General features: G+C 38.4%; 1 protein-coding gene across 5 annotated transcripts in view; it reads right to left on the bottom strand.

Moving 5' to 3' along the window:
- Positions 1 to 26,229, bottom strand: part of arhgap9 (Rho GTPase activating protein 9) — a 48,639-nt gene extending 22,410 nt beyond the window's left edge. For all 5 annotated transcript variants that reach the window (XM_011474872.4, XM_011474874.4, XM_078947100.1 and 2 more), the window contains exons 1-7: positions 25,978 to 26,229; positions 15,541 to 15,617; positions 12,098 to 12,429; positions 9,934 to 10,132; positions 9,469 to 9,854; positions 5,012 to 5,263; positions 3,863 to 3,952 (exon numbers count right to left, since the gene is read on the bottom strand). In XM_011474872.4, the coding sequence (XP_011473174.1) occupies positions 3,863 to 3,952; positions 5,012 to 5,263; positions 9,469 to 9,854; positions 9,934 to 10,132; positions 12,098 to 12,319 (1,149 nt within the window). In that variant the 5' untranslated portion in view covers positions 12,320 to 12,429; positions 15,541 to 15,617; positions 25,978 to 26,229. The remainder of the gene's footprint in view (positions 1 to 3,862; positions 3,953 to 5,011; positions 5,264 to 9,468; positions 9,855 to 9,933; positions 10,133 to 12,097; positions 12,430 to 15,540; positions 15,618 to 25,977) is intronic.
- Between the last annotated feature and the right edge of the window lie 262 nt (positions 26,230 to 26,491).

Here is a 26,491-nt window from a genome sequence, read left to right as displayed (position 1 = left end):
ATTTATGACGTTTAGACAACTGACTAACAGAGCAAACACAAAAGTTATAAACCGATTAACCAAAAAAACAAACAGTTGATAAGTGAAAAGTGACAGACATATGATTAGATATAATAAACACTATTAATAGAGAAGACAGGGTGAGAAACCAAAATGAACTCACAGGAAAGGTGCTCATTGTGTCAGTTCACCCAGTCCAGGTTGAGGTCAGCTGTTATTTTCTTTTTCAAATACAGCTCTTCGCTATCATGTGGTTTCATGTCATGTCCTTCTCATCAGAGATGGAAAAAAAAATGCAAAAAGACTACACTGCTCACCCTCATGCTCCTACTTCCCTCTTCTAAAAGGGAAGCTGACTTTATCAGCTGCCACATTTAACATGTGCAGCAGCGAAGCAGGAGGTGTGCACTCTACTGAGTCATCCTTCCAGTCCTCTGCGCATGATGTTACATTAACCACTGACTAACGACTTTCGCCCTGATGTGTACCCACAATGTACTGTGAGGTTATAAAGCCCCTTTTCCCCAAACATGTACCTACTTACTGCAACAGTATGTGGGGAAAAAACCCACAGCAAGAGAGATGTGTAGACCTTTTGAAAGCTGAGAGGAAGTGACACATGCATAGTGTGGTGTGATCATCAGTGAGAAAGGCCACCTCAATCTCATGTTTAACGTCACCATTAAAGAAAGAATTTTTATTAATAGTAGAGTTCACCATCTTCCTTTCTCACTTTTTGTCTCCATAAATGCTCTATAAAGAGGCAGCTGAACAGTCCCTCTATGTATAGAGTTGTGTGGTTCATGAGGTATTTGATGCTTCTTAGAAGATGTTCTGTCAAAACTGGCCAAGGTGCAAAGATGAGACCTTGAACAGCAGAGCAGGACATAATGTGACAAAAAAAAAAAATCACAAAGTTACATGGTCTAGGTGTGTGTGTTTAGGAAACTCTTCTTCTTTTATGTCTGTGAAGGTTTTTGCGCTCAGTGAACACATGCAAAACATCACAAACATAAACTTCATTATTTTTGGCTGTCAAACTAGAGCTCCACCTGCTGACTTCATAAAGTTTTTACAGTTTTGAGGGCTTTTATTTCCTTTTAAAGTCCCACTCCTATCATTTTTTGCTTTATTTTAAAAGCATTCCCAGTTGCCTTTGAATTATGTTTATGCCGTTTTTGGTCAAAATAAAAAAAATCTGTTGTTTTCTATACGACTTAATTTCTGCAGAAACAACAGTTAGTTAGAAATTTGCCTCTGAGTTGTGGGCAGGACGGTTTGGCGCAGAGGAACCCCACCCCCATTTCCAATCACCCATCTATTTACACGTTCTCCCACTAGTTTACAGCCCATCACAATTCCAACCTAATATTACCGGTGCAACAAAAATGGCAGGCAACCCAGCTGTAGAGTTTGGAGCCAGATGTCAGCGCAGACAAGGACAAACAAAGACGTACATGGATCAATTTGTGTGGATACATCAGAATGGAGTGGAGCACAGAGCTTGTGGCCCGCCTAGCATATTTTCTATTTCACAAATAAGCTCTTTCTTAAACAGCATTTTCTTTGTCTGCTCCTAATTGCCAACAAATTGAATAAAGAACTAATCATCAGTAATACAATTTTAACGCTTATTTTCTATTTTCTTTTTATTATATATGTCCTCCATCGTCTGAAAAGTTTATTAAAATCACCCAAAACACAATTTTACTCAGAATGGGCCTCTAAGACAGATTGCCTTTACGTACAAGGCAATCCCATTTTCTGAAAATAACTTTTACAGAAGACTTCTCTAAAATGGTACAATTATACAAGCTAAGTAAAATAAGTACTTATCAGCATTAGAAGTTGACACCCTTCACTTAATGTTGTTCAGAGTCAAAGGGATGTGAGAGATAAAAAGCTGTGCTTCAAATGTTAAACCAGCTTCCAATGAAAAACGTCCATTTCTGTTTCTGCAGCATGAAAAAAGAACTTCAGAATTGGTCAGTTTGATGAAGAGAGACCTCAGTTACAAACTATTTCTGCAAATCTAGGAAACCAGAAGGTCATGACCTCACATTTAAGAAAAGTCCTCAGTCATGCACAAGTGATAAAGCATTGAAATCAGCATAACTCAACCTTCCTCATGACTGAAAGACAAACTAAGAAACAGCTTAGGTACAAATAAAATCTACCAGAGGGTTTTAAAGGTTTTCCAAAGACAAAAAAAAAAAAAACCACAACAAAACTTTTAAGTTGGGGGGCCTCCCTGGACAATTGCGGGGCTTACAGGTGTTTTCAGAATCCAAAATTAGACTGGCAAATGCTCTGTGCTGACAAGTAAAATAGGCCCCTGGGGTTTTTACACCTGGCCAATAAACCTATGTGGCATGCTGTATCTATTACACGTCATGTTGTTCTGAATAGAGAGTGACACATATGGGTCACCAGAACGCATCTGGAGCTGACTTGATGTGGAGAATCACGGCTTTGATCATGCAGGCATTTTTTGATGAACAACATTAAATTTGAAACAGTGACGCAAGTCTGAGGCAATGCTAAGTTGAGATGCAAAATAGTTATCGCTGGCAATCTGGATCACGCGGCTCGTATTGATCCACCTCATAAACGTCACACGTGATTGGATGTACGGGTCAGTCTTATATATAATATATCCTACCTCTCCCCCAAAAGCAAAGACTAAATGCTTTTATAAGAAAAAAACAATAAGGGTTTAAATATTTAAAAGCACAGGGAGCTGATTCTGACAAGGTTTTTTAATGCCGGAGCTGGGAGTAGTTTTAGCTGACTGGAAGGTTTCAGTGACTGCTTCAAATGTGCTCTTTAATGTACCTAAAATTCCTCACTATTTCTCTGTTTGTGGCCCAGAAGGCTCTTACCCATCTGGATCAGCACAGCAGGTATTGCTTTGTTATTGAGAGCTGTAACATCTTTAGAAAATAAGGGTGTGTGTGGAGTCGAATTGGTCAGATGAAGATTGAGGTAAATTTATCTACCGTAGATTATACTGTGGGACTCAGAGCTGATGTAGAGACAAAGGAGAGGCGGTAAATGTGTATTTTTCTAAGAGGTGATTTGCTTTCCTGTGGTTTCTACTGCCTGTGCTTACAGATGTCAAAGCACAACTGTTATCAGTTAGACACAGTTAGAGGCTCACAATTTGTGCAGGGAAAACACAAGCGCCTTTACCATGTGTTAAGAAAGACAAGTTGGCGTGGTGGAGAGTCATGCCATGAAGTCACATTTGATCATGCAAGCCTCTGTGAGATCCTGTGTCAGTGAAATTATTACAACATGAGCTCGCCTCGCAATGACGTTGAGGTCTCTGCTGTCCGTTTATAAAATTTAAGGTTAAAAACAGTTTTGAAATGACCTTATGTGGTGTTCTAGAGAGATGTCTTCGGCACTTTCATGAATATGCCAAAAAACATTTAGTAACCTATAGAAGAAGATATTCTCTAGTATTTGCAAGGTTGTCCTTTTCAGCGTCAACAGGAAGAAGACGCAACATTGAAATGTACTCACTTAGAACTTCAATAAAAAGTGGGCTTCTGCGTTCACGCATAGATAAGCAAGTTTCGGGCTCTGTATAACCTGGTGGCCATTGAATGCACGTTGAACCAGGTCAAACCAATCAGGGACTTCAATTTTGTAGAGACGTGTATTTGGCGACGAGCCTGATGACGTCTGCGTTTTGTTTATCAAATCATCTCAGGACTTTGCATGTAGTGCAAGAACTATTCTGTTTGTTAATTGGACTTATACAAAAGTGGATGTTCAATCACACTTATTGGCCTCCAACAAGGATGGTTAAATTCTGTTTTCACTTGACTTTAGCTTATTTAAAAACTGTGTTTACCTTGTGCATTGTTCCATTGCCCGTCTCAGTGAGTGGGAGTGACAGATGGCTGGCATCGCGGTAAAAATGCTGAGGTTGACCTGGAGTGACCTATAAGCACAGATAGAGCTTGTAAAATAGGAGCACTTAGTACATTCTCTGCTGAGAGAGAAAACAAGCCCATCTCGTGACAGTTTCAGTGTAGTATTTACTACAGCACAGTCTCATCACAATTTTACTTGACCATTAAAAGTTTTGTGTTGTTTTGACTCAAATTTGTTTAAAAAAGAAAAAGCTAAAATTTTATGTACCAGAAGTTAAAAGTTAAATTGTATACAGCTGTTTTTTGTGTTTATCATTTATTTTGAACATTTTATCTGGAAGGAATAAAAGTTTATACATATCACACACTTCAAAAAAAGTATTTTTTTTGCATACATTTATATACAGTAGTTGGTGATTATCAATTAAATAAAGCAACAGAACAACCTTAAGGGCTCTTGGGGAGCCGAAAGAGCTAGTTCTTTTTAGTGAGGCAATCCAAAAAGCCAGCTCTCTGAGAAGAGGCGGAATTCAACATCGCTACAACCCATAAGATAAAATTGATTTAACTGAACTTTGTATTTTTACTTTTAACTCTTGGTTCCCGCACACTTAGATTCACTGCTGTGTTGTGAAAAGTTTAAAAAGTGGTTAGAGTCTTATATACAACACTAATACCAGACTCTCCAAAACCTTGGATACACTTTGGTTTGGCCATAATGTTCAGGTCTGGAACAAGATAAGAAAATGACAGCAAAAGTGACTTTGTGGCCTTTCAAGCATTTGCCCCTAATATTCATACGGGATTCTTCATCTTTGTGGAGAAGACTGAACCGGTGTTATGATCAGGAAATCCTCTGTCTGTTTAATGAATGAAATACCATCCAGGCTGCACGCTGCACTTCCTTAAACATCCCAGTTAGTGCTGATAGTCACATCCCAAATGCACATAAATAAAAACAGGTGTAATATTTTACAACTTGACTTTATCTGACATTTCCTTGGAGAAATGACACTTTCATTCAGCCCTAAACTGAGACCCTTGTTAAGCTGTGCGCCCGTTTCAGGGGCGTCAGTGGAAATATTGATTTAGAAATGCAGCGTGCTTTGTGATGTGGGATACTTTACCTTATTAGAACTCTGAGCACGAGACCGGCGGGGAGGTTTCCATGACCTTTCCTTAGTAACGCTGTTGACATAATAGCATCTTCCTGTGGTTAGGTCAGAATACTGTTCCCATAAGTCCATGATCTGCACCGCCTTCTGGCCTGGATCAGGAACGGGAGGCTCCAGCTGGGAGTTACGCCTTTCCTGCTGGGTTTCAGTATAAAGGGGGGAGTCCTGCCAGGATAACTGGGAGAGATAATCTTCTGTCGGAACCTGGCACCCAGAAAAAGAAAGACGAGAGACAAAGACAGAAGTGCAAGTGAGGAAAAAAAGAAGTTATTTTTAAATCAACTTTAGAGAAATGAGGTCATTGGATTTTACAGCAAACAAGCCAAAAAAAAGAGTAAAAATGTTTTTAAAAAAAGAAAAAATATTGAAATTCAGAATTAGGAATCCAAATTTTACCAAAAACTATATAAAAAGTCCCGTTTTATAAACTATAGAGGAACAGAAACTGTCAATTTTTCTTTGTCTTTACTTCATGTGAATTGAATGTTTCCTAACTTTACATGCTGCTGAACTTCAGAGGAATTTTGTTGGTAATCACCTAACCAGAGCAAGAAGGCTTTACCTATTTACAGAACACAGACAGTTTAAACATAATATTAACCAGTGACGTGCAGTCAGGAGAGGCAGGTGAGGCTGTGCCTCACCTGTCATTATGGGAAGAAAAGAGAAAAAATAAATTCAATTATTATATTTAATCAGTAATTTGTGCTTTGCAGTCATTTTCCATTTAAATGTACCATTTTTGGGTGTTTTTTCTTTTCAAAATCGCTGAATTTCCGCATTTGCCGTTCAGATACTAATAAGTGACGTGCGATGAGGCACCAGCCCGCTGAGGCTCACCTTGGATTGCGCAATACCTATGCAGTCAGACGGTACTGCTGTCTCTCTGTATGTCGGTTCAATCACTTGTACTATATGAGCTGAGTTTACATAATTTAGCAGATGTATATGATGTACAGTGTTTGTTTTTTATAAATAACTGTATGTGAGGGACGTGTTTCTTGTGCTGAGCGCTAAACGCCGGCAAAAAAGCCGCTGGGTGAGGCCAGAAGTTCCCGTGCCTCATGTTAGGGGGCGCCGGTGAGCCCTGAGATTATGACGCTAAAAAATAATAGAAGAAGTGATAGCAAGCAGCAAGTCATTTTCTTCAGAAGGAGCGGCGAATGGACTTTATTTACAAGTAAAGGTAAGACTATAATAATGTTTGTGCTTTTTTCTAAGCTGCAGTTTGTATATGAAAAAAAACATGTCGAAATGATATTTTAAACAAAACACGTTACCTGTTGTCAATTAAATGGTGAATAAGTTACTCAGTATGGTTCATATGTTTGTAAATCTGACTGATGACGTCAGTGCCTCACCAGCCATTAACCTCACCGCACGTCACTGATATTAACATGATATTATAACATTTTCAAAAATAGTTGGATCGTAGCAAAATTTAGAAAACATTACAAAAAAACGGCTGCTATGTATTATTTACTTTTGAACGCTCACTGAAAACTTCTACATTTAAATCATGTGAACAGGATAGTAACATTTATTTATTCAGAAGTACAAACCTCTGTGGTTCTGATTGCAGAAACAAATAAATCTGTACTTTCATTTTGCCCTTTAGACTCTGAAGGTCAGGTCATGTTGTTGCCACAAGCTTACAATGGCTTATAATGTAATGTAGCCAATCACAATCAAGACATTGTACACACAGTTCTTAGATAGTGCTGGGGGTTGCATATACTTAATTTTAAGATAGGAACCTGTAGGCCAGTGGAAATTTGAACATGGACCCCATTTGGTCCACGGGCCGGGGTTTGGACACGCCTGTTCTTGATGAAGGTGAAAAAGACCCGTTGTGCTTTTATTCGTGATGTTTGAGAGTCTCTGTCCTTTGTTTACACTCTCTCCCACCAGCTTACAGCCCCTCACAACCGAACCTAATAATAGCGCTGCAACAAAAAGGGAGACATATCAAAGTCTCTTTTTTCTATCATTCCATTTTTTTAATCTTTATCCTGCAGATTAGCATTTATAACAATAAAGGTTAGCGTAATCTAGTTGTTAGCATTGAGATTGCTTTTCCTGCTTGATTAGCACTTTGTGTTTACAGAAATGGGCGTGCAAATAAAGAGGGAGTGGCTCTGGGATGCTGCAACACACTATTGGTTGCCATCCTGGACCTAATTCGGCAAAACAGCAATTATCGAGAGGAAGACCACCTGAACACTGCAGAGACCCACCCACCGGCACCCCCACAGATGCATAACAACACGGCTTAATATCTTTCTACGATGGTCAACTGATGGGTCATAATGTCATTTCAAGTGGCTGCTGGGCTTCTAATGATCTGATTGCCCCTTATTTAAATGTTTTTTTTAAAATCAAATTAGGCTAAATTATTGTTATGATCACAATTTTGAGTGATGTAGTTGAAATGACTAATATTTATTAGAGATGTTTTATTACTGTGCCATTATAAGACAAACACATTTTTACTTCAACTGGATTCTACAGATTAAATACAATAATTATAAAGCAAAAGATCCACATCTCTCTATAGAAAGGCTTAAATTGTCACACTGCTTTCTTTTAGAGAAGCCAGTATCGCAGTTGAAATAAAAAAGGCTGGGAGTTTTACTTATCTTCTTCTGGATTCCGGCCAGTTTCACTGGCAGATGAGGCTTATATCTGCCTGATCGCGGCTTGATATCAGCAGCACAGTTAATTCTCTGCTCCTTTTGCGGGCGCTGATCACCACAGACTGGCTTTTCTTTTTTTCAAATCTTAGGGTGTCATTTTATATCCTCTTCCTACTTTACAAATCTCACCTACATTTTCTCACAGATCTTTTGTGAAGGTGATAGAGCCTGGGCTGAAATGTCAGATTCTCCAAAAACTTCAAAAGTCATTGGTTGTACATATGTGAGCATGTATTGTACATGGTATTAAACAGCTTTTTTTATTTGTAAAATAAAAAAAAATTAAATCCAGTTTAACAAACTCTTTCCTGCAAAAGTCGATGATTACATTTGTGCAAATGTGTCATCAGTTTAGATTACTCTTCCATATTTGTCAGAAAATATAATCCCTGGTTGTAAAACATAACTTTGATGAAATATTCCTGCCAACTGGCTCAAATAGAAAGAGTCCTCAGGGACTAACAGAAAAGGACAAACAGGAAGAAAGGATGAAAAACAGAAAAACAACATTTCTCTCGTTTCTATCGTGTCTAAAAGTGGGCTATTAAAAACAACAACACAAATACACTTTAGGAGATAGCTGGATGCCGAGACGTGGGAGTATCCACTCACTTGACAGAAGGATAACCCTGAGTTTTCCTCTCATCGGCAAGGCATTGTGTAATCCCTGCTGATGTAATATAGAAAAGCTCTGGCGTCAAGACAATGCTAACTTGATTGCTGCTGTAGGGGGATTATTAAGGACAAGTGCAAGTGTAAATCAAACACAGCCTCCTGCCACGCCTCAATTCAGCCTCTATGAAGGATCCAGATGAGAGTTGACAGCTATTTTCCCTGCAGCAGCTGTTTACATTCAACCAAATGATATCATTTAAAATAATCTTGTTACAGTGTTTTATTTGGTTTATTTTCGGTTTACAGTGTAGAAGCAATTGTAAAAAATTACCCACTGGGTTGTTGGAGTTCTAGATTTGTAAATCCAGGAGATTAGAGATTGTCATTGAGTGGAAATCAAAATTAATCTAATCCCACACTTCCTGTGGCGTCAGCCGCATGTGACGGATTTGTTTGACCTATTTTTTCATGATTTAATTTCACAGATCTTTATAATATTTACGGACATATGTGAAGAGAACTTGAGCTACTGAAGAACAACTTCACTCAGTTTTTTGTTGACTGCTAATAGTAAAATGTAACCAACCGGAAACTTCAATTTATGTAACTTTGACAGTTGTTAAGGACCCATTTGAAGAAAATTGCGTAGCATTTTTCTGATGATGGAGGACATATATTTAGAAAATTCAGCTTAAAATTGTCTTTCTGAGTGTTTCTTTATTCAAATTGTTGTGAATCAGGAGCAGAGGAAAAAATACCATTTGAAAAGGAGCGTATTTGTGACATAGAGAATACGCTGGGCGGGCCACAAGCTCCCTGCTCCGCATTTTAACGGGATTGGGAAGTGGGGATTCTCCGAGCCAACAATCTGGCCCACAATTTAAAGGCAAATTTCTGCTTCACTCTTGCCTCTCTGCAGAAACTATGTTCTAGAAAACGACACAGGTTTGGATTTCTTTTTTGGTTAAATAATCATCATTAAATGACAACTAGAAACACCTAAAAATAGTTCAAAAGATGATTGGAGTAGGACTTTAACAGTAGTTAAGTGGACTTTTGGGTGTTATGACGTGTTCTTAAGGTCTCCCTTCTTCCTACCTGCAAATGGTTTCTCTTGCCTGAAGCTTCAACCATGTCCCACTGGCTGCAGGACTTTTTGGGCATCCTTTGGTTAATGTGATTGCCGAGGCCGCCTCCGATTTCGTCGTAAGGATTTTCCATCAGGTTTTCAGGAAGGTTGCTGGAACTCTGGCTCCGGGTGATTGTAGGCACGACCCTGGGGTTTGATGGCAGTGTGGAGACTGGAGGGGACTCCTTGGCAGAGGGATTAGCAGTTGGGAAGCTTGGAGAGTTGGGAGCAAATGTAAATCCAGAAAGGGGAAGGGTGGGAAAACGGGAACTGGCCATGCTGGACTTGTTGTTCGAACCCTGAAAGGCACTGTTGGAATTGAGGTTCTCCATAGAGCGATAGTAGGGTTTGTTCACTGGGGGGCAAAGACAGAAAAACCTTAAATATCAATTTTTAAAGGGTTTTTTTAAGTCTAAATGTGTAAATTGTGTTACCTCTGAGTTGCTCATTACAAGCAGACTTTGTGGGACTGGGGGACAGTGACACACGAGGAAGTACCCTAAAGTTGGGGTGCAGCGAGGTAGACATGACCAGACGTTGGGGTGATGGAATTGGAGCGATCGGCACCTCCGTCACGTATGTGGCAGGGACATACAGTGGCTTTGCTTTGCTGGCTGCCCCAATCCGCCGCACCTGACAGGGAACAGATCCATGAATGCTTTTGCTATTTTCTACCATATAAATCCACTTTGTTCAACCAAGCGGCAATAAACACAGCTGAAGCTCGAAGCCACAGCAGAATGTTAAACCAAAAAATCCTGGTCAACAGCAGATGACACTTCTCTATTGAATCAAAGCCTGTTTTAAGGATCTAATTGTAGTTTGACACCTTTATACAATAAAAATCTGTGAATACAATGTTGCCATAGTTAATGAGTTTTTGCACCTTAAAGTATATCAGTGCTTTCTTATATGTACGGATGATGCTGCAGATCGTAAAGTAGCATAAACAAACAAAACTCTGCATTTCTGCATGAGAAAATAAAATATTCTTTCTAAGAAAAGGAATCAACTGAGATGTCAACAATCTTTGTATAGGATCCTAACTATTTCAATAAGTTGTTATGATATTCCACTAAAGCAGTTACAAGAATAAAACAATTTTACCACTTAAATGCTGGAAAAACCACCCACACTTGTTATTGTTATACTCATTGACTGTACATGAGAAGTGGACTGAGTGATCCCTCCCCCCTAGCATTCCAAACAGGTAGTTCCCCCTGGCTCTAAGAAGCCAAAATACCATAGACTTCTATTGAGATATAAGCAGCTATTACATCATACTTCTCAAAATAACCATTCTTGCTCTGCTACCTTTTTTAACACGTTCTTGATAAACCTAAATTTTTTTCATGACAATTTTTTTGTATTGCAAATTATTCAAGTTGTTAACTGACCAATCAGATGCCTAATTTAAAGTATTTGGTCTAACATTCAAAACGCTTGATTGACAGATTTTCCCAAGCCCGCTTTCATTTCACTCCTGATTGGCAAGAGTGGTTCCCATAGAAATAATGACTCAGACCGACATAAACCAACTACTGCTTACTGATGTCGTCTGGCTCTAACATGGCGACTGATTTGGCTTCATTTGGTTGGAAGCAGAAGTAATCCATTTTTTATGGGTGATGTCACACTCACTCTGTCCAGTTCTCATATTCAGTCAATGGTTTTACTTCCAATGGACTATTTGTCCTAGCGCAGTCTGAGAACATCAAATGCGTTGAATGAAAACAGGGTCATATTAAGAATGATTATGAACTGCAGAAAAGTCCTCCTCAGACTGAAAGTGAACATGGATGTTGACCTTCAGACCTTCAGGTATTTGTATTTGTATGTATAAAATGGACAGCGTGGTGCAGAGGAAGAGCGGTCGAGCTCTGATCAGACTATTGCAGGTTTGATCCCTGCCCTGTCCACCCATGCATCAAGTGTCCTTGGGCAAGACACAGAACCCCACATTGCTCTTGGCGGTTACAGGTTGGTGCCAGTGTTTGGCAGCGGAGCCACCATCAGTGTGTAAATGTGTGTGCGCACCTTCTAAGATGGTAGTAGCGCTACAAATAGACGTCATTTACCATCTATAGGAACATGACAGAAACAACTTAGTTTGCAGATGCACATGACACAAAACTATTTGAAGTTTTTGGATAAAACCAAAGTCAGACCGGAATGAGGATGGAGAGGAAAGTAAGTAAATCTCAAAAACTCAACTCCAGCGGTGAAAAATAAAGTAAGGCAATTGTGGGGATAAACTAAAGAGACATTTTCAAATATTAACTGTAAGTGTAAAAGCTTAGACATGAAAAAAAAAAGGTATCAGAGTGGCCATTATAAAGCTATTTAAGCAGAGTGTGTTAAATGGTGAGAAAAACCTGTCAAATACAGCAAATAGATGGCAGCTTTGGCCTTCAAGAACCCATTACAGATAAGGTCATGAACAGCAGCAGCCTACAGACATATTTTAACATCACTTAATAGCTGTTTCAGTCTTTCATTCATTTTTTATAATTAAATCACCTCTGAAAGTCTCATAAAAGCTTTTGGGTGTGATTAATATCCTCATGTTTTGATAACTTAAGATAACAATCTTCTTACCTGCCACCAGTCTGCATTCGTCTTCTTCAGAAGAATAAAGCGCTCGCCCTCCCTTATGCAAACTTGCCGCCCATCTGCGCCCCGATAGCTGTAGTCATATTGAGCCTCAAGGACCACCGTACCACTGGGGACCCCGCATACTGTCATCCCGCTGGGGTTCACGACGGCTGCTGCAGCAGGCTGAGTGTGTCCAAACGAGCGGCGCCAGCTACCAGACAGCATGGCTCTCCACGCACTCCTGATCAGTAGATTTTCCTGGGAAAACGCTTTTGTTCGGTAAGGCTTGGGATAGTCCAGGACAGGTCAGACTGAAGCCAGGCCGCTGCCATGCTCTGAGAAAAAAACAAGAGAAAAGACGACAAAAACAGAAATGAATCAGCCAATGTGATAGAAAAAGATACAGGTATCGACTGGTGCTGATGATGTATAAAAATCTGTCTGTTCCCTGAGCTTCTTTATCTTTCTTTATCTCCCTCTTTAAAATCCCTCGTTATCCTAAAAAATGTAATATCTTGAGGCTCTACAAATGTCAACGTTTTTTGGTTTTTTTGCTTTTTGTATTTTGCATCAAGATAAAATTAAAATATAAATATGAAAATAGATTTCTATTTTTGTCATGGTAAACAACAAAATATATGCACACAGTTATTAAAGTCTTTCTGCAGTCAATCATATAAAGACCTTAACAATATTTCCGATACTTCTAAATATTTTTCTTCCAGAGTCAATTTAAAACATCTGATAAAAAGATCTAAACCACAGAAATGCTCAACTTTTTCAAATGATGTTATTCCAAAGAACAAAGAGACCCACGTGAGTGAATAACTCATGCGTCTGGAGGATGCAAGGAGCGCAATGTTCCCAAAATAGCATCTGTCTCTGTCTCACCACCTGAGCCAGCATCCCTCAAGCTAAAACCTTTGCTTTACCCAGCCAAGACCCGCTTACATAAGAGGAGAGCATCTAACTTTCTGCCAGACACTTTGGAATACAGCTTAACCCAGGAGATGAACCCATCCACGCGGACACAGAGGCAGCAAAGAGGAGCCTCCCATGACAGGCTCAGTCATCTCATCTCAATGAGAACACAAGAGTCAATGAATTCTGGACTAGACAAGCGACTGAAGAAGAAATGAAAGAGCGGATCATTTAGACAGACACAAAAAGACAAGCGCAGAAACATGTGCAAAAAACTTAAAGACCCACTCTGATGAAAATTGTGTTTGTGGTGTTTCTAACATGTTCTTTTGGCATTTTTCTCATGATATAGGACATGTATAAAGAAAATTAACCGTAAAAATTGCATTTCTGAGTATGCCATGGTGAATAAGCAGCAGATGAAAAAAATGCATTTTGAAAAAGTTTGTGACGCCACAAGCTCCCTGCTCCGCTCTGTGTTGATGCATCCACTTGTAGACAAATAGATCCATGCCCTTTTAGTTGCTATGTTATCCATTAACCTTTTTTCTCGTCTGAGCTAACATCTGGCTCAAAACTGTACGGCTGGACAGCTCCATTATTGCTCCCCATTTTTGTTGCACCAGTTATGTTAGGTTGGGGTTGTGAGGGGCTGTAAGCTAGCGGGAGAGCGTGTATACAGATGGATGGCAGGAAGTTGGGACGGGCTTACTCTGCGCCCGGTGGTCCCTCCCACAACTCTGAGGCGAATTTCTAATAACCACTGTTATTATTGTTGCTCTGCAAAAAACAATGTTCTAGAAAACAACACAGGTTTTCTAATTCTGACTGAAAACGACATAATCATGATTAAAGACACTTGAAATGCTTTTACAATGGATCAAAAGATGATCAGAGTGTGTCTCTAATGGAGCTTAATTTAAGGAATGAAAAAGGGAGTAGCTGTCACAGTAACTGTGAATCTTTAGCTTTGTGCTCTAACTTTATATAGTCCTGCATTTCACTCAGAGATGCCTCATAGCATTTCTGGCAGTAAACTGTAATCTCATCTATAACAAATTTGTTTTATTGTTTTAAAAGAGACCAGAAATATAACTTTTTTTTCACTGGAAAAGCATCATGAATGTCCTGGTTTTATGTTAGATACGTATAACAGCTTCAGTGCAGAGGGGACAGAGGACAGAGGCAAAAACATGAGGTGCAAGGTGACTGAGGAAACAGGAAACTGCAAAGACACACTAAAGTTTAACCACAGTTTGGGTCATATCCTCTCCATCTTCTAGTTGTCTCTTTATTGTGAGAAGCCTTTGGTTTAGTTACTTTAAGCCTGTGACAGATAACAGCCATTTATTTGCTGCTTGAACTGGTATTTTCATAATAGACAGTTCCCTTTTTTATTGCTTTAACACTGGACTTCAAGGTATAGAATAGTTGGCTCTGGCTCAGAAATCCTAAGATATAGCTTACTATTGAAGTGAGTTATATTTTAATCTAGCTTGAAGAGAATCCTTGTCATCCATTGCAACAGTTATAATAGCCTCTTCTCCATGCAAACACAGGAAGAGCTTAAATGATGCAACTGTGCACCTGCTTGCCTTTTCCTGTCTTCATTTTTTTTAACCTAAACTGCACGTGTAAGGCAGTGACTGGAAGCAGTGACTTAATTTAATGATATATATACATATATATATATATATATATATATATATATATATATATATATATATATATATATATATATACATATATATATATATATATATATATATATATATATACATACATACATATAGATAGATATACATACATATCGATAGATAGATATATACATAAATAAAAACAAAGAAAAACAGTAGGGCAGATCAATTTTCAAAATTAATAGTAGGTGCAAAATAATCCACACAGGAGCAGAAAGATTTCGGTAATTTTTGGTCAATGCTTCTTGTGGCAAAAGCTCTCACAAAAAAAAAGAGGTGCTAACTAAAGACACAGGATGGTAATGACGCACTTCTGATCTTGTCATTTAACGACTCAAGAGTTTAAGTGATTGTGGTTGTCTTTCCATTACCACTGCAATGGGCTATTCTGGTAGACTATATATAAAGTAAATGAATTTGCCTTCTGTTATCAGAAATCTGAAAAGCCTCAAATGCAAAAGAGGACAACTCTTGCTCTGATGAAGATGTGACAAGAGGAGATGAGTCCAGATTTGGTTTCTATTAATAAACATCACTAGGAGCTCTGTCATCACATGCCACAACATACTGGGAAGGCCATATGGTCCCAGAGACAGACGTGGACACCCTTTCCTAGCTGTAGAAAAGACAGGATATTCTGTTTCAAGAGCAAAAAGTCTATGATGCTTGTTAGCAGCAAGAAGTCAAAGAGGTGAATGGAAAACCCTGGTGAAGATGACGACGAGTTGCATAAACAATTGAGGAATAAAAGAATTTATTTGTCTCTGTTTTCACAGAAAAAAAAAAAGTCAGCAATTTGCATGAATTCAGGAAAACAAGCGAGCTCACCATGATCCAGGAGCAAGAGGAGGCATCTACAACGACTGCCAGTCCACTCTGTGGTCAGAACCATGCATCTGATTGTCCTGGAACAAAACAAACAAACAGAAAAAACAAGATCAGAGTCCAGCTGTAAACATGTCTTAAAAACACGAGTCAGGAGGAGCTGTCCAGACCGTTAAGCGCCAAAATGGATACAGCCCAGCAACAATACAGCTAAAAAAACATGATAGCAATCACTATTATTGTTTCATGCACAAAATCACAATTAATCCTATGCCAACAAATTATTCTGCCTCTCCTTACTGAACCTTTGCTGACCCCATCATCCTGACTTTAGCTACAAAAGGAGAGAAACAGAAGGATAATGGACCGCTGCACAGACCAAAACACGGCAGCCAGTCAGTCCAGACGATTGATTAAAGGTATTGATCCAAAAGCAGAGCTGGCTGACCGACTGTGCCATTTGACATCACAGATGTCACGCTAACAGTGCAGCATCCAACTCCTCTAGATTCCAGCCTATCTGGTTTGATGTTAACAAGATAAAGAATAGCCAACACAAAGCCAACTGCAAATCCTGCTGGATGAATGAATTGAATAAATACTGTTACTGCAACATCATATATTTGATAATCCATCCATCCATTCGATTTACTTGATGATTCCTGTTCAGGATCATGGGGCTGCTGGAGCCTACCCAGATACTGTTAAGCAAATGCAGGGTTACACCCAGACAGGTCGCCAGCCCATTCCAGGGCTTTTAACATGATATCATCGATAAAAAAATCAATATAATAAAATAAGCGTGGTTTTTACTGCAGAAGTTTTCAATGGACCAACAATCTTTCCAGCATTGGCACAAGTATCTTCTTCCACTTTTGGCTTTTCCCATCAGGGGTCGCCACAGCGAACAAGTCGCATGGTAAATTTGGCAATGTTTTACGCCGGATGCCCTTCCTGACGCAACCTTCTCAAACCGGGCTTGGAACCGGCACAGAGGTAGAGAAGGGAACAGGGAGCAGCCCGGAGTCGAACCCTGGTTGCACGGACGGAAGGCGCTGCAAGCCAGCACGAGCTAAACCAGCTCCTCATTGGCACAAGTATACACTGTAGAAATAATTTAAGAATTTTCACCTAAGTGAATCCCAATTAGTTTTCTCACAAAAGACATGAAATGGTTTAGGAAAAACTATGACTTTGATTTCCATGTTTATTTATTCTGCATTTTTAATTAAGTGGGTAAGAAGCAATGTAAGAAAACAGTGGACAGTTCAGAACTTAAATATACAGTATATTTATTTTTAAAAACGGGGTTAAACCAAATATTTGGAATTATTAGTGTGTAAAAATAGAATAGAATGGCAGTCTTTTAGAGTTTGACACACATCATCAAGGGTTAAATTTAAAATAACAAAATGTTTTCCAGGCCTGCCACAGCTCTTGTTTGTTATTGCTTTTGAGAAAAAGTCAAAGTCAATCAGAAGTGCTGCTTTCACTTAAGTTAGTTCTTTTCAAGTACACAGTAATTTATAAAGAAATGATAGATGGGAGGACAGACCAACGGAATGAGCCTTAAAAATCAACTTTTCTTATGAGTACAAAGAGTTTTTCAAGCTTCAAGCGTAAAAAACAAACACAGTAAACATTAAAGTTTTTCTTCAACAAAGATATTGCCTGAGCATGTTTCCTGTGCACACATACACCCCAATGTAGGCAAAAAAATAAAACATGAACTTTTGGCATTAGGGCACCAGAAGGTGTGTTTTATTAACAAACTCCACGCAGAATGTTTCAGTTCAGTTCATATTTCCTCATCAACTGTTGACCGACAAAACAAAGGGCCATAACACCCATGAACTCTGCAACGGTTCTTGTGTTTTTTGTGAAAGAATTGTGCACATCTTATTTTTTTTTTTTCAATTTCAACTGATTAATTGTCTTTTTTGTGGAGAATTTAAAGAAACGTAGCTGTTCAAACTTTCAGCTTGTCTTAAACATCAAGGTATCACATCAAAATAGCTAGGTTTGTGCCGACTGTGATACAGCATTGGCTTGTTTGAATATAAATTAGTCATTTTACTGTTGCCAAGACAGCAGCTCCTGTTGTTTATTGTCTGCAATGGCTGCAAATCATAGGAAACATGTTATTTAAACTCTCAGAAAGCAACAATAAATGACTTGTAAAGCAATTTAGATTGTGGTGGCTGTCATCTCTTTTGTTTTTGCTTGTATGATCAAATAACAGCTGTGAGAACAGCCCAGTTTAATTGAAGGGGGATTTTGGTTTGTGACATTATGCTGACATGAATCTGCAACAAGTAAACAATATTTGAGGTTTTATGACAGGGCAAGAGGAGCGGAGATGTAAAACATGCAGCCGATGGTTTCACGAACTCAAGTCAAATCTTCTAAAAAGAAAGTTTTGAGAAAAGACCATAAAGCTAGTCTGTTGTTTAAAAAAAAACACAAAACATGAAAAGGATTCCTCAGCATCTTTACAGGAGAATAAAGGAAATATGTGGACCTTGGAATGATGCAGTACAGAGCACGTGAGGTGAAGTCAGCAAAAAATAAATAAAATAAAACTCCAAGATCTGAAAGTGGATGTTTAAATCTCCCCTGCAATTCTGTGTTGTTCCAGAAAATCCACCTAAGAACTACTTCAACAAACTCCGACAAGTTAATAAATGACAAGTTCAGCTCCCACAGTGTCACATCAGCCTTTATAGCACAGCAGGACTGGAGTTAAGTGAGGTTTTGGTGGGGAGCTCGATGTCACGTCACATCCATATTCAGCCCATACGTTTGAAGTGGAAAGAGGGCAGCTTTAATAATCATGTCTACATGGTGTTCAAAGAGGCATGAGACATGGGAAGAGGAGGAATATGGAGTGAATGAGTTACTTCAAAGGGTTATTGTGCACGCTCTCGCCAACACACGCAACAAACGCACGTCCGTGTGCGCGTGCACTCTACTGTATTTACATACGAATGTCTATAACCAAAGGCGTCGCGGGGAAAGGAGATAAAAAGTTGCTGCACCCAGACTCACTGTGCAGTTCTGGTAATTACTGCAAGGCCGAGGAGGAAAAAAGTTCATATTTAGAGGATTTCAAGACGGCTTCAGCTGATTAAGTTCCTCACAGTGTCATGATGAATTCTGGCTATGCATGATTACTGTTCAAAATCATCAGAGTTTTCTTGCTAAATTGGCTGTTTAGTTCCACGTTGTAGTCAGATGATGCATCTGAGGTATAGTGTTGCATCACAGCATATTTTATTGCTTAAAAAAAAGAAAGGAAAAAAAGCAGCTGCAACACAACAGTTCCACTCGAGTGTCCAAAAGTTTTTAAGAACTGATGTTTAAATTAAATTAAAAGATATTACATTATTTTGCAAATCAGTACATTTAAATTCAAGATTCCTAAATGAACACAGAGAATTGAATGTTATATTACAGCTAAAAAAAAAAAAAGTCAAGTCAGGCTTTTTTCTTTCTTTTTCTCTCTTCAGCAAAACTAAAATTCGCCCTTTTTTCTGTCTTCTGATTTTAAACTAAATAAATCATGAACCTGCATTTTTATAACACTTTATTTTACTCCAGAGTCTCCATGTTTTTCAGCCTGACGAGAAGCTTTGATAACACCAGTTTTTCTGCACAGACTCTAAGAAAAAAAAGACTTTACATCCTTAGCATCTATGGAATTTTTACAGTTTTTACTACCAGCGATGATGTCTTTTTCTCTCTCCATATGAGGCACATGCCTGAAGCCAAACCAGCCTTTCATCCTCCCAAAACCATGCATTATTGATGATTGGACCAGAGAGAGACACTGAAACACACACTGTGTTTCCCAGTGTGACGTGGAGCTGCTCAATGTGTGTGAACGTGCGCGCACGAGCGCGCGCCTGCGACCAAACAAAAGCTCGCTGGATTCCTTCAGTGATTAGCTGAAAGTGTCAGAGGGCCAATCAAGAGGCAGATGATGACAGCAGAGCAGCCATTGGCTCAGGCACATTCCTGTCATCATGACAACAAAACCTCTGTGACCAACTGCCATCACCAGTGTCTACAGTCTGTGCTTCTTTTCTCCCCTTCTCCTTCTTTTTTTCTTTCTTACACATCCCAACACTTCACATGCGTGATGCCATCATTTCAAGAGCTCGCTGACGCAATATTTGTGTTTACGTTGAACCCTGGAGCCTGCATCGACAAGAGCTTCTTCAAAAAGTTCTTGTATAATATTCAAAGATACAATTTCCACCCTTTTTTATATTTATAGAAATACAAAAAAAAGCCATGAGGTTGTTGCCACAGAGGCGAAAAACAAAGCAGAGATCCAGAATTTTAAACTGGAAAACTTTTCAAAAATGCATCAAATACTTTTTTTTAGCAGGATATGAACTAAAAGCACAGCAAAACACCACTGCCTTTGTGTTTGACAGTACAAGCTGTTTTCTGTGCAGGAAACAAGCGTCTAGTTATTAATTTACATTAGAAGCTCATAAATGACAAACAGTTTGAGCTCACATTAAAAATTGCACTGAGGAGTTAATAAATCTTAAAAGTCAATTAATTGACAGAATTTTACTTTATTTATCTATAAAAATGATGGCAATATTTATCAATGTCCATCTAATTTAAAAGAATTGAAGAATAAAAAGTAACCGTTCAAAGTAACATTGTTAGATTGATTGCTTCACATAAAGAACAGCAGAAATTAAAGCCACGAGCGGCATTGTATGGCCTGCAGGCGCTACCAGCTCTCGCTGGCCCCCTTTGACCCGCCCTCACTGGCTGAGCGGTTGCTACACAAGCTTCATGAAAAATAAAAAACAACACTTCTTTCAAAATGCCTGCTTTTCTGTTGGTTTATGCTTTGGTTGTCCGGGGTTTAGAAAAATCAGCAAGAGTAAACTGTTGGATTTCTTTGGCAGCATTGGTTTTTAGATAACCACACCCACATACCTAATATGCTCATATCATATGTCATTTTGTTTTGTTCATCTTGAGCCAGCGATTCGTGGATTAAATATTCACGATATTTTGGTAAAAATTGTGCGGGAAACAGGGGAACGATTGCCACTTTTGCAAGCTCGCCATGCTAACGCCATTCAAAATCAACAACTTTCCAGTGATACTTGAGGAGTTAGGAGGCGATAGATTGAAAACCCTTAGGAGGAGTTTACATTTGTAACTGATCCTAAAGGTAACTTGTTTTGGAAAATTCAAGATTGGCGGCCTCTTCCTGAGGTCAAAGGTCAATAAAACTCCAGTCGTGGCTCTAAACCTAACCTGATGTCATGTGTGTGAAATTTTATAAAGATGACTCAAACAAAAGTTTTCATTTTTCATATTGTGAGAAAATGTTCTTCAAGTTTTACACTTTGCCACAATATGGCTGTAAAGTCACAGGTCATGTGGCCATCCCAAAATGTTTGAAAACTTTCTTTGAATGTCCCTAATATTGTGCGTTTTGGATTTATTTTACTTTCAATTTTGGACCCATTTTCTTTTATTTTGACGGTTCATCCCAACCTGTGATGTCATCTTTTCTTTTTATAAAAAATAAAATACATCCTAAAACTTTCACAGTAAGTTCATTTTTGTCTTTTGAAGGCAGATTCAAAGAAATAACATAAAAAAACTGAGCAATAATACATTTTTATTGCAATATAAATTGATGTTTGATTACCAGTAGTCAAATAATAATTATTGACAATAAATAAAATTCATTTTATTTACACCTAAAAGAAAAACAAATAGAAGAACCAAAAAGGATCTTTTTCAAAGTTAAAAAAAATCTTTCTTTCCCTGACTCGGCTGGTGGGTTGTCGCTGAGCCTGTGGGAATGCGCGCTACATTGATGTTTCTAATGAAGAGCGCTGAGCTGCATTGATCCACCAAGGATGAGAGTGAGCTGTCAGAAGCTATCAAGATTTGAAGACCCACTTTCAGCTCCGTGCTGGCAACACGAGCACGAGGCTGGAGCGCTACACCTCCCGAGGCAAACGCCACAGAGGAGATGCACAAGCAGACAGGCCCGGATCCCATGCCTTCAGAGGATTCAAAGAATTTTCTGTTCAATAGCGGAACATCACATAAATATCAACAAAGGTTATGGCGTGTGGAACATGAAAGTGTTTACTGATGGGACCTGCAGGTTTTCATTTTTGGTTGTTTTTCTGGGAATGAAAGAATTGCCAAGTTTTTTGGTGATACCGCATCTAATATACAGACATGCTTTTATTTCAGAAGCTCTAATAAAAAAATGTTTCCACTTTAGATTCATCTGCCAAAACTTTAGTTGATCAAATAATTGTAACTAAATAGAAAAAGTTTTTGTAACTCAAATAAGTCACTTTACCCACTAAAAGTTTCATCCCAGACACCATCTGTTACTGTCCCTCACAATGTCTAGTTTAACAAATTCTGTTTGTATGTTTTTTACCATTTTCTCATTAATAACCCTGTCTGTTTTTTGTGTTGATCCAATATTCACAGTGGTGTACCTATATATTTTAAACAACTTGGACCAAGCAGAACCTACTGCGCTATTAAATGTAAAAGCGGGATTAAACTGGATTAAACAGAATTGATGAGAAGTTAAGTTAGTTTACACTGTGTAATAACTTGTGTTTTTAAATGTATCCAGAATGTTGTTTTACTTATTAAAACATCACATCATCGTATTGATTTTTTCTGCAGCTTTAATGGATTAATCTAATATTCTTCATTGATTTAAAAGAGAAAATAAACAAAACTATTAAACCAAAGGGAATAGTGTTTGTAAAAAGATATCCTATCCAAGTAATTAATCATAATTTCCTTATATGTCAGTAACTGCTTTTTGCAAGCTTTTTATATCGGAAGATAGGCGATGCTTAAAAATAAAGTTAAACTCAAGGATCTCATTTTGGGCTTTTTCAATTATAATTGCCATTCAATGATTTTCTTTAACAATTTAAGCACTTTGTGTTATGCTTCTATATAAAAAGTGCTTTATAAATAACGTTTGACTGATTGAATGAATTTGAAGAAGTGAAGCTGCTTAGGCGTTGTTTATGGAATAAAGAAGGCGTCTGAATGTTTTGATCAAAGTTTGGACATCCTCAGTTCCTCCAAAAAAGCTGGACTACATTGAATTCCATAGCTGAAGTTCTTCTCCGAGAGAAAGGCGGCGACGTCTGGGGTGGAAAGAACAAACCATGGCTGCACAGAAGCTATGGAATTCTCGCCTTTTCTATCTGGATAGCAAACCCAATTGAACCAGCAACCCTTCATGAAGACAGCCAGGAGAAGCAAAACCTCTCTGACTCTTCAGCAGCTTTCTGAGACTTCAACAACACTCGGTAAAGCATGCAGGATGCACGTCGACAACATTAGATTAGCTGCAAAACCTTCAGATGCCTGTGAGAGATAAACAGTCAGGAAGTGCAGGTCTTTCTTAAATCACAGCAAATGCCATAAAATAATAATCAAACCATAGAGATAATTTTTCATTTGTTTTTTGGGAGAAAGTGTCTTTTAAATTAGTTTCAATCACGTTTGTGAAATAAGTTGCTATTCTATTAAAGCCCCATATTTTTTTTATGTCACACAAACCTGGTTACCAGCTTTAAAAATAGAGCTTTGTTTAGAGCAGACTATTCCTGTTTTTAATCATGACTCAGGTCAGTCTGAATTTGAAGCTTTATTTCATTGAGATATGACAGCGTAAAACAAGCGGGAGAATTAAAAAATTGAGCTAATAAATGATTTAGCAACACCTGTATTGCACAAGTGTAGCACACAAACCCTGTGGACTAAAACACACCCCAGGAGTGGACGCACATGTCAAACAACATTCTACTTTTTGTCTCACAGTGAAGATCTCCAAGTCTTACTTGGTCCAATATTTCTGGCATTTTTTACTTCTAGAAATCCAGAAAACCCACAATATAAATTTTTTTTTTACATTTAAAACTACAGCAACACATTACAATTACTCTTTGGCCCACAAAGGAGATGAAAAACCCCTGCAGTCACAGTTTAGAGAAACACAACCCTGAGGGGGCAGACAAATGTGAATTAGAACTTTAATTGACAAATATAATTTCTCAACTAACAGAGACCAGGTTTCTGACACCCAAATCAATCCATGTGATTTAAATCTTTCACAGACACAGCTGGATGAAGAATACATTTTTAGCATATTTATTTGGTTTTGCCTTCAGATTAAATCTATAAATATTTTCTATTTCTCGTCCTCCTGATACTAGATCTTCTAATATGTCTTACATCATCTTCTTGTTGTCAGATAAAGAAAGAGTTCAGACATGGACTAACCCCAAAATAAGTCGGTGTACATACTATTGATTCATTAACATAAATAAATAAATGAGGTCAAATATGTCACCATATTTTTGCAATTTGGACGCCGCCATGTTGGAGCCAGACAACATTGGTAAGCAGCGATTGGTCTAAGTTGGTCTGAGTCATTATTTCTATGGCAACCACTCTTGCCAATCAAGAGTTAGCTTGTTAAAAGGCCACACCCTAGCACTTGGAAGAATCTGTCAATCAAACATTTCAAACATTCAACGTGAGACCCCATAATTTTATGCAGGCATCTGATTGGTCAGCTTATAACTTGAATAACTTACAAAACAGAAAAAATATCATGAAAAAATTTGGATTAGCATTAACAAGTTAAAAAAAAGTAGCAGAGCAAGAAAGGTTATGACAAGGGCGTACTGGCAGGGACTTCCTGTTTGGACTGCGGGGGGTCACTCAGTCCAGTTATCACATACGTACTGGTTTTTATGGTCATTTCAATTAACGCATTTTTAGCTTCAAAACAAACCTCATATATTCTCCTCCCACCAACATGCTTGAAGCTGGTGGTGATTCTGCAAAAAGACCACATTTAGGCTGCTGTGCAGTGCCCACACGTTGGAGTCAGTTGTCTAGCAATTGCTGTTTGTGGATGCAACTTTGCAAAACGACCTGACAAGCGCTCACAAGAAACCCTTCAAACAAACCAGAAGCGGGCAGTTGTTAAGAACAACACCCTGCCAGAGGACTGTCAAGCCTCATATGTACTTACTGTGCATTTTCATAGTTTCTCTGACATTAAGTCTTATCAAATAAAGAATGATAGACATGTCAGAATAGTTCTTAAACATCTCCCAGATTATTAGGCTGCAGCATCATATGATGTTCTGACATTTCCCTAAAGGGAGTGTTTTCAAAATGTAGTCATATTAAAATAAATGTCAGCAACAAGAACAATATTAAAATTATTGACAATATAAAACCTTCCAACACTGCAATATGTACAAACCAGCATTTAGAGAATTAATAAACCAATGGACACTTGATTTATTACAACGATCTTGTTGGTCAACTTAACAAGCCGAAAGCTTAAAGATTTTGAAGATTTCGATAATCTGACTATCAACATAATACATGTCAAATACCAATCTCCCCTGGACAGTACATTAGGTACACTAGTGATTACAGGAGACTTGTGGCCAGCCTTCCAATACTGCTGGAGGTACAGGGAACTTTTAATCAGAAAACTTGCAACTTGGGAGTAATCTTTCGAGCTTGTGTCGTCACGGCCAAGCTAAAAAAGGGAGAAAATCCCCTGATTTGTATGGATTTAAGAACGATTATGAAACAGGAAAGAAAATGCATGCAGCAGTAAAACTGTTTTCATCACACTCTGATGATTACCTGTCCAAGTAGCCTCTGATGACTTCACTGACGACTCATGCAAAGGGTATATGCAAAATATTTTTTTTATCAATTTGGAGTTTAAACAGTCTGCCAACAATGGAGTCATTGTGCAAGGTTATAGTGATTCCTGAAGCATATAGACAGTAAATATTAAGGTACAAGTTCTGTGTACTAAAGGAAAGCTTGAACAGGAAACAGTGTGTGAACAGTACAAGACGGAAAATGTTCTGAGGTGAAAACAACCCTTTGCGTTTCATTTCTAAAGCTCAAGTGATTAATGGTTGGTGTGGTTTGAGACAACAGTGTGGAAAAAACAACAACGATGTTTTGGAAAAAGCAAGTTTGGTATGGAACTATGATGAGCAAACCTATACGTCTGACATTTTTGGTCAGAGGGCTTATAGTCTTCAAAAACTGCAACTTTATGAAACACTAAGCAGAAAACAGATATATAAGAGAATATAATATTACTGAGTTTTACATACCAAGTCTAAACTAGTAACGAAAACATTTTAATAAAAATAAATCTACAACTACCAAAAGTGTCCAACATGTGTACACACATGCGCAGTGATGTGTGGATAACTTACTCATACACAAACACACATATGAATATAGACATAAAGATGTGTGTATGAACATCATGGAGACAAAGCTGTCGTAAAATATAGTTCAATGCATTTTAATAGCTTTCCCTGTTAGTGAAAATGCATTACTTACCTTGCAACGACGAACGTGCTGGAAAGCTCTCTTGTGTTCTTTTTGCAGTGAACTGCAGATATGTTGCCGCTTGTTTTTGCGAAGCCTTGCCGCGTTTCTTTCATAACTTTTATTAACTTTCCATAACTCAGCTTAAAGTATGGGAATGCTCACCGTCGTGCATTTTGCAAACTAACTGTCACTCCTGGGAAATAGTTACCGTTACATCCCATGATGACAGCTCCTCTCCGCTCTATAAGCGGATAAAAAAAACCCTGCTTGCGCTGTGTGAGGTTTGATGGTTTAAGATTGGCTGCTATCTTGCTTTATGATTTTCCCAACAACCAATCAAATTACTCAAAGGGGGCCGAGCGGTGGTGCTTGCATGTCTCTGTACAAGGTCACCCGGCATTACAGTACACATGTATAAAAAACCATTCCCGCCCGGCGTGACTGGCTAAAGACACTAATCAAGCTGACATCATTTACGTCAAATTCAACGGAACGAAAAGAACTCTGGGAGATGTAGTTGATT

The sequence above is a fragment of the Oryzias latipes genome, chromosome 5 (genome assembly GCF_053564925.1).
Source record: "Oryzias latipes strain Hd-rR chromosome 5, Olatipes_Hd-rR_3.1".
NCBI classification, from domain to species: domain Eukaryota; kingdom Metazoa; phylum Chordata; class Actinopteri; order Beloniformes; family Adrianichthyidae; genus Oryzias; species Oryzias latipes.
This window is presented reverse-complemented; position numbering and strand designations above follow the sequence as displayed.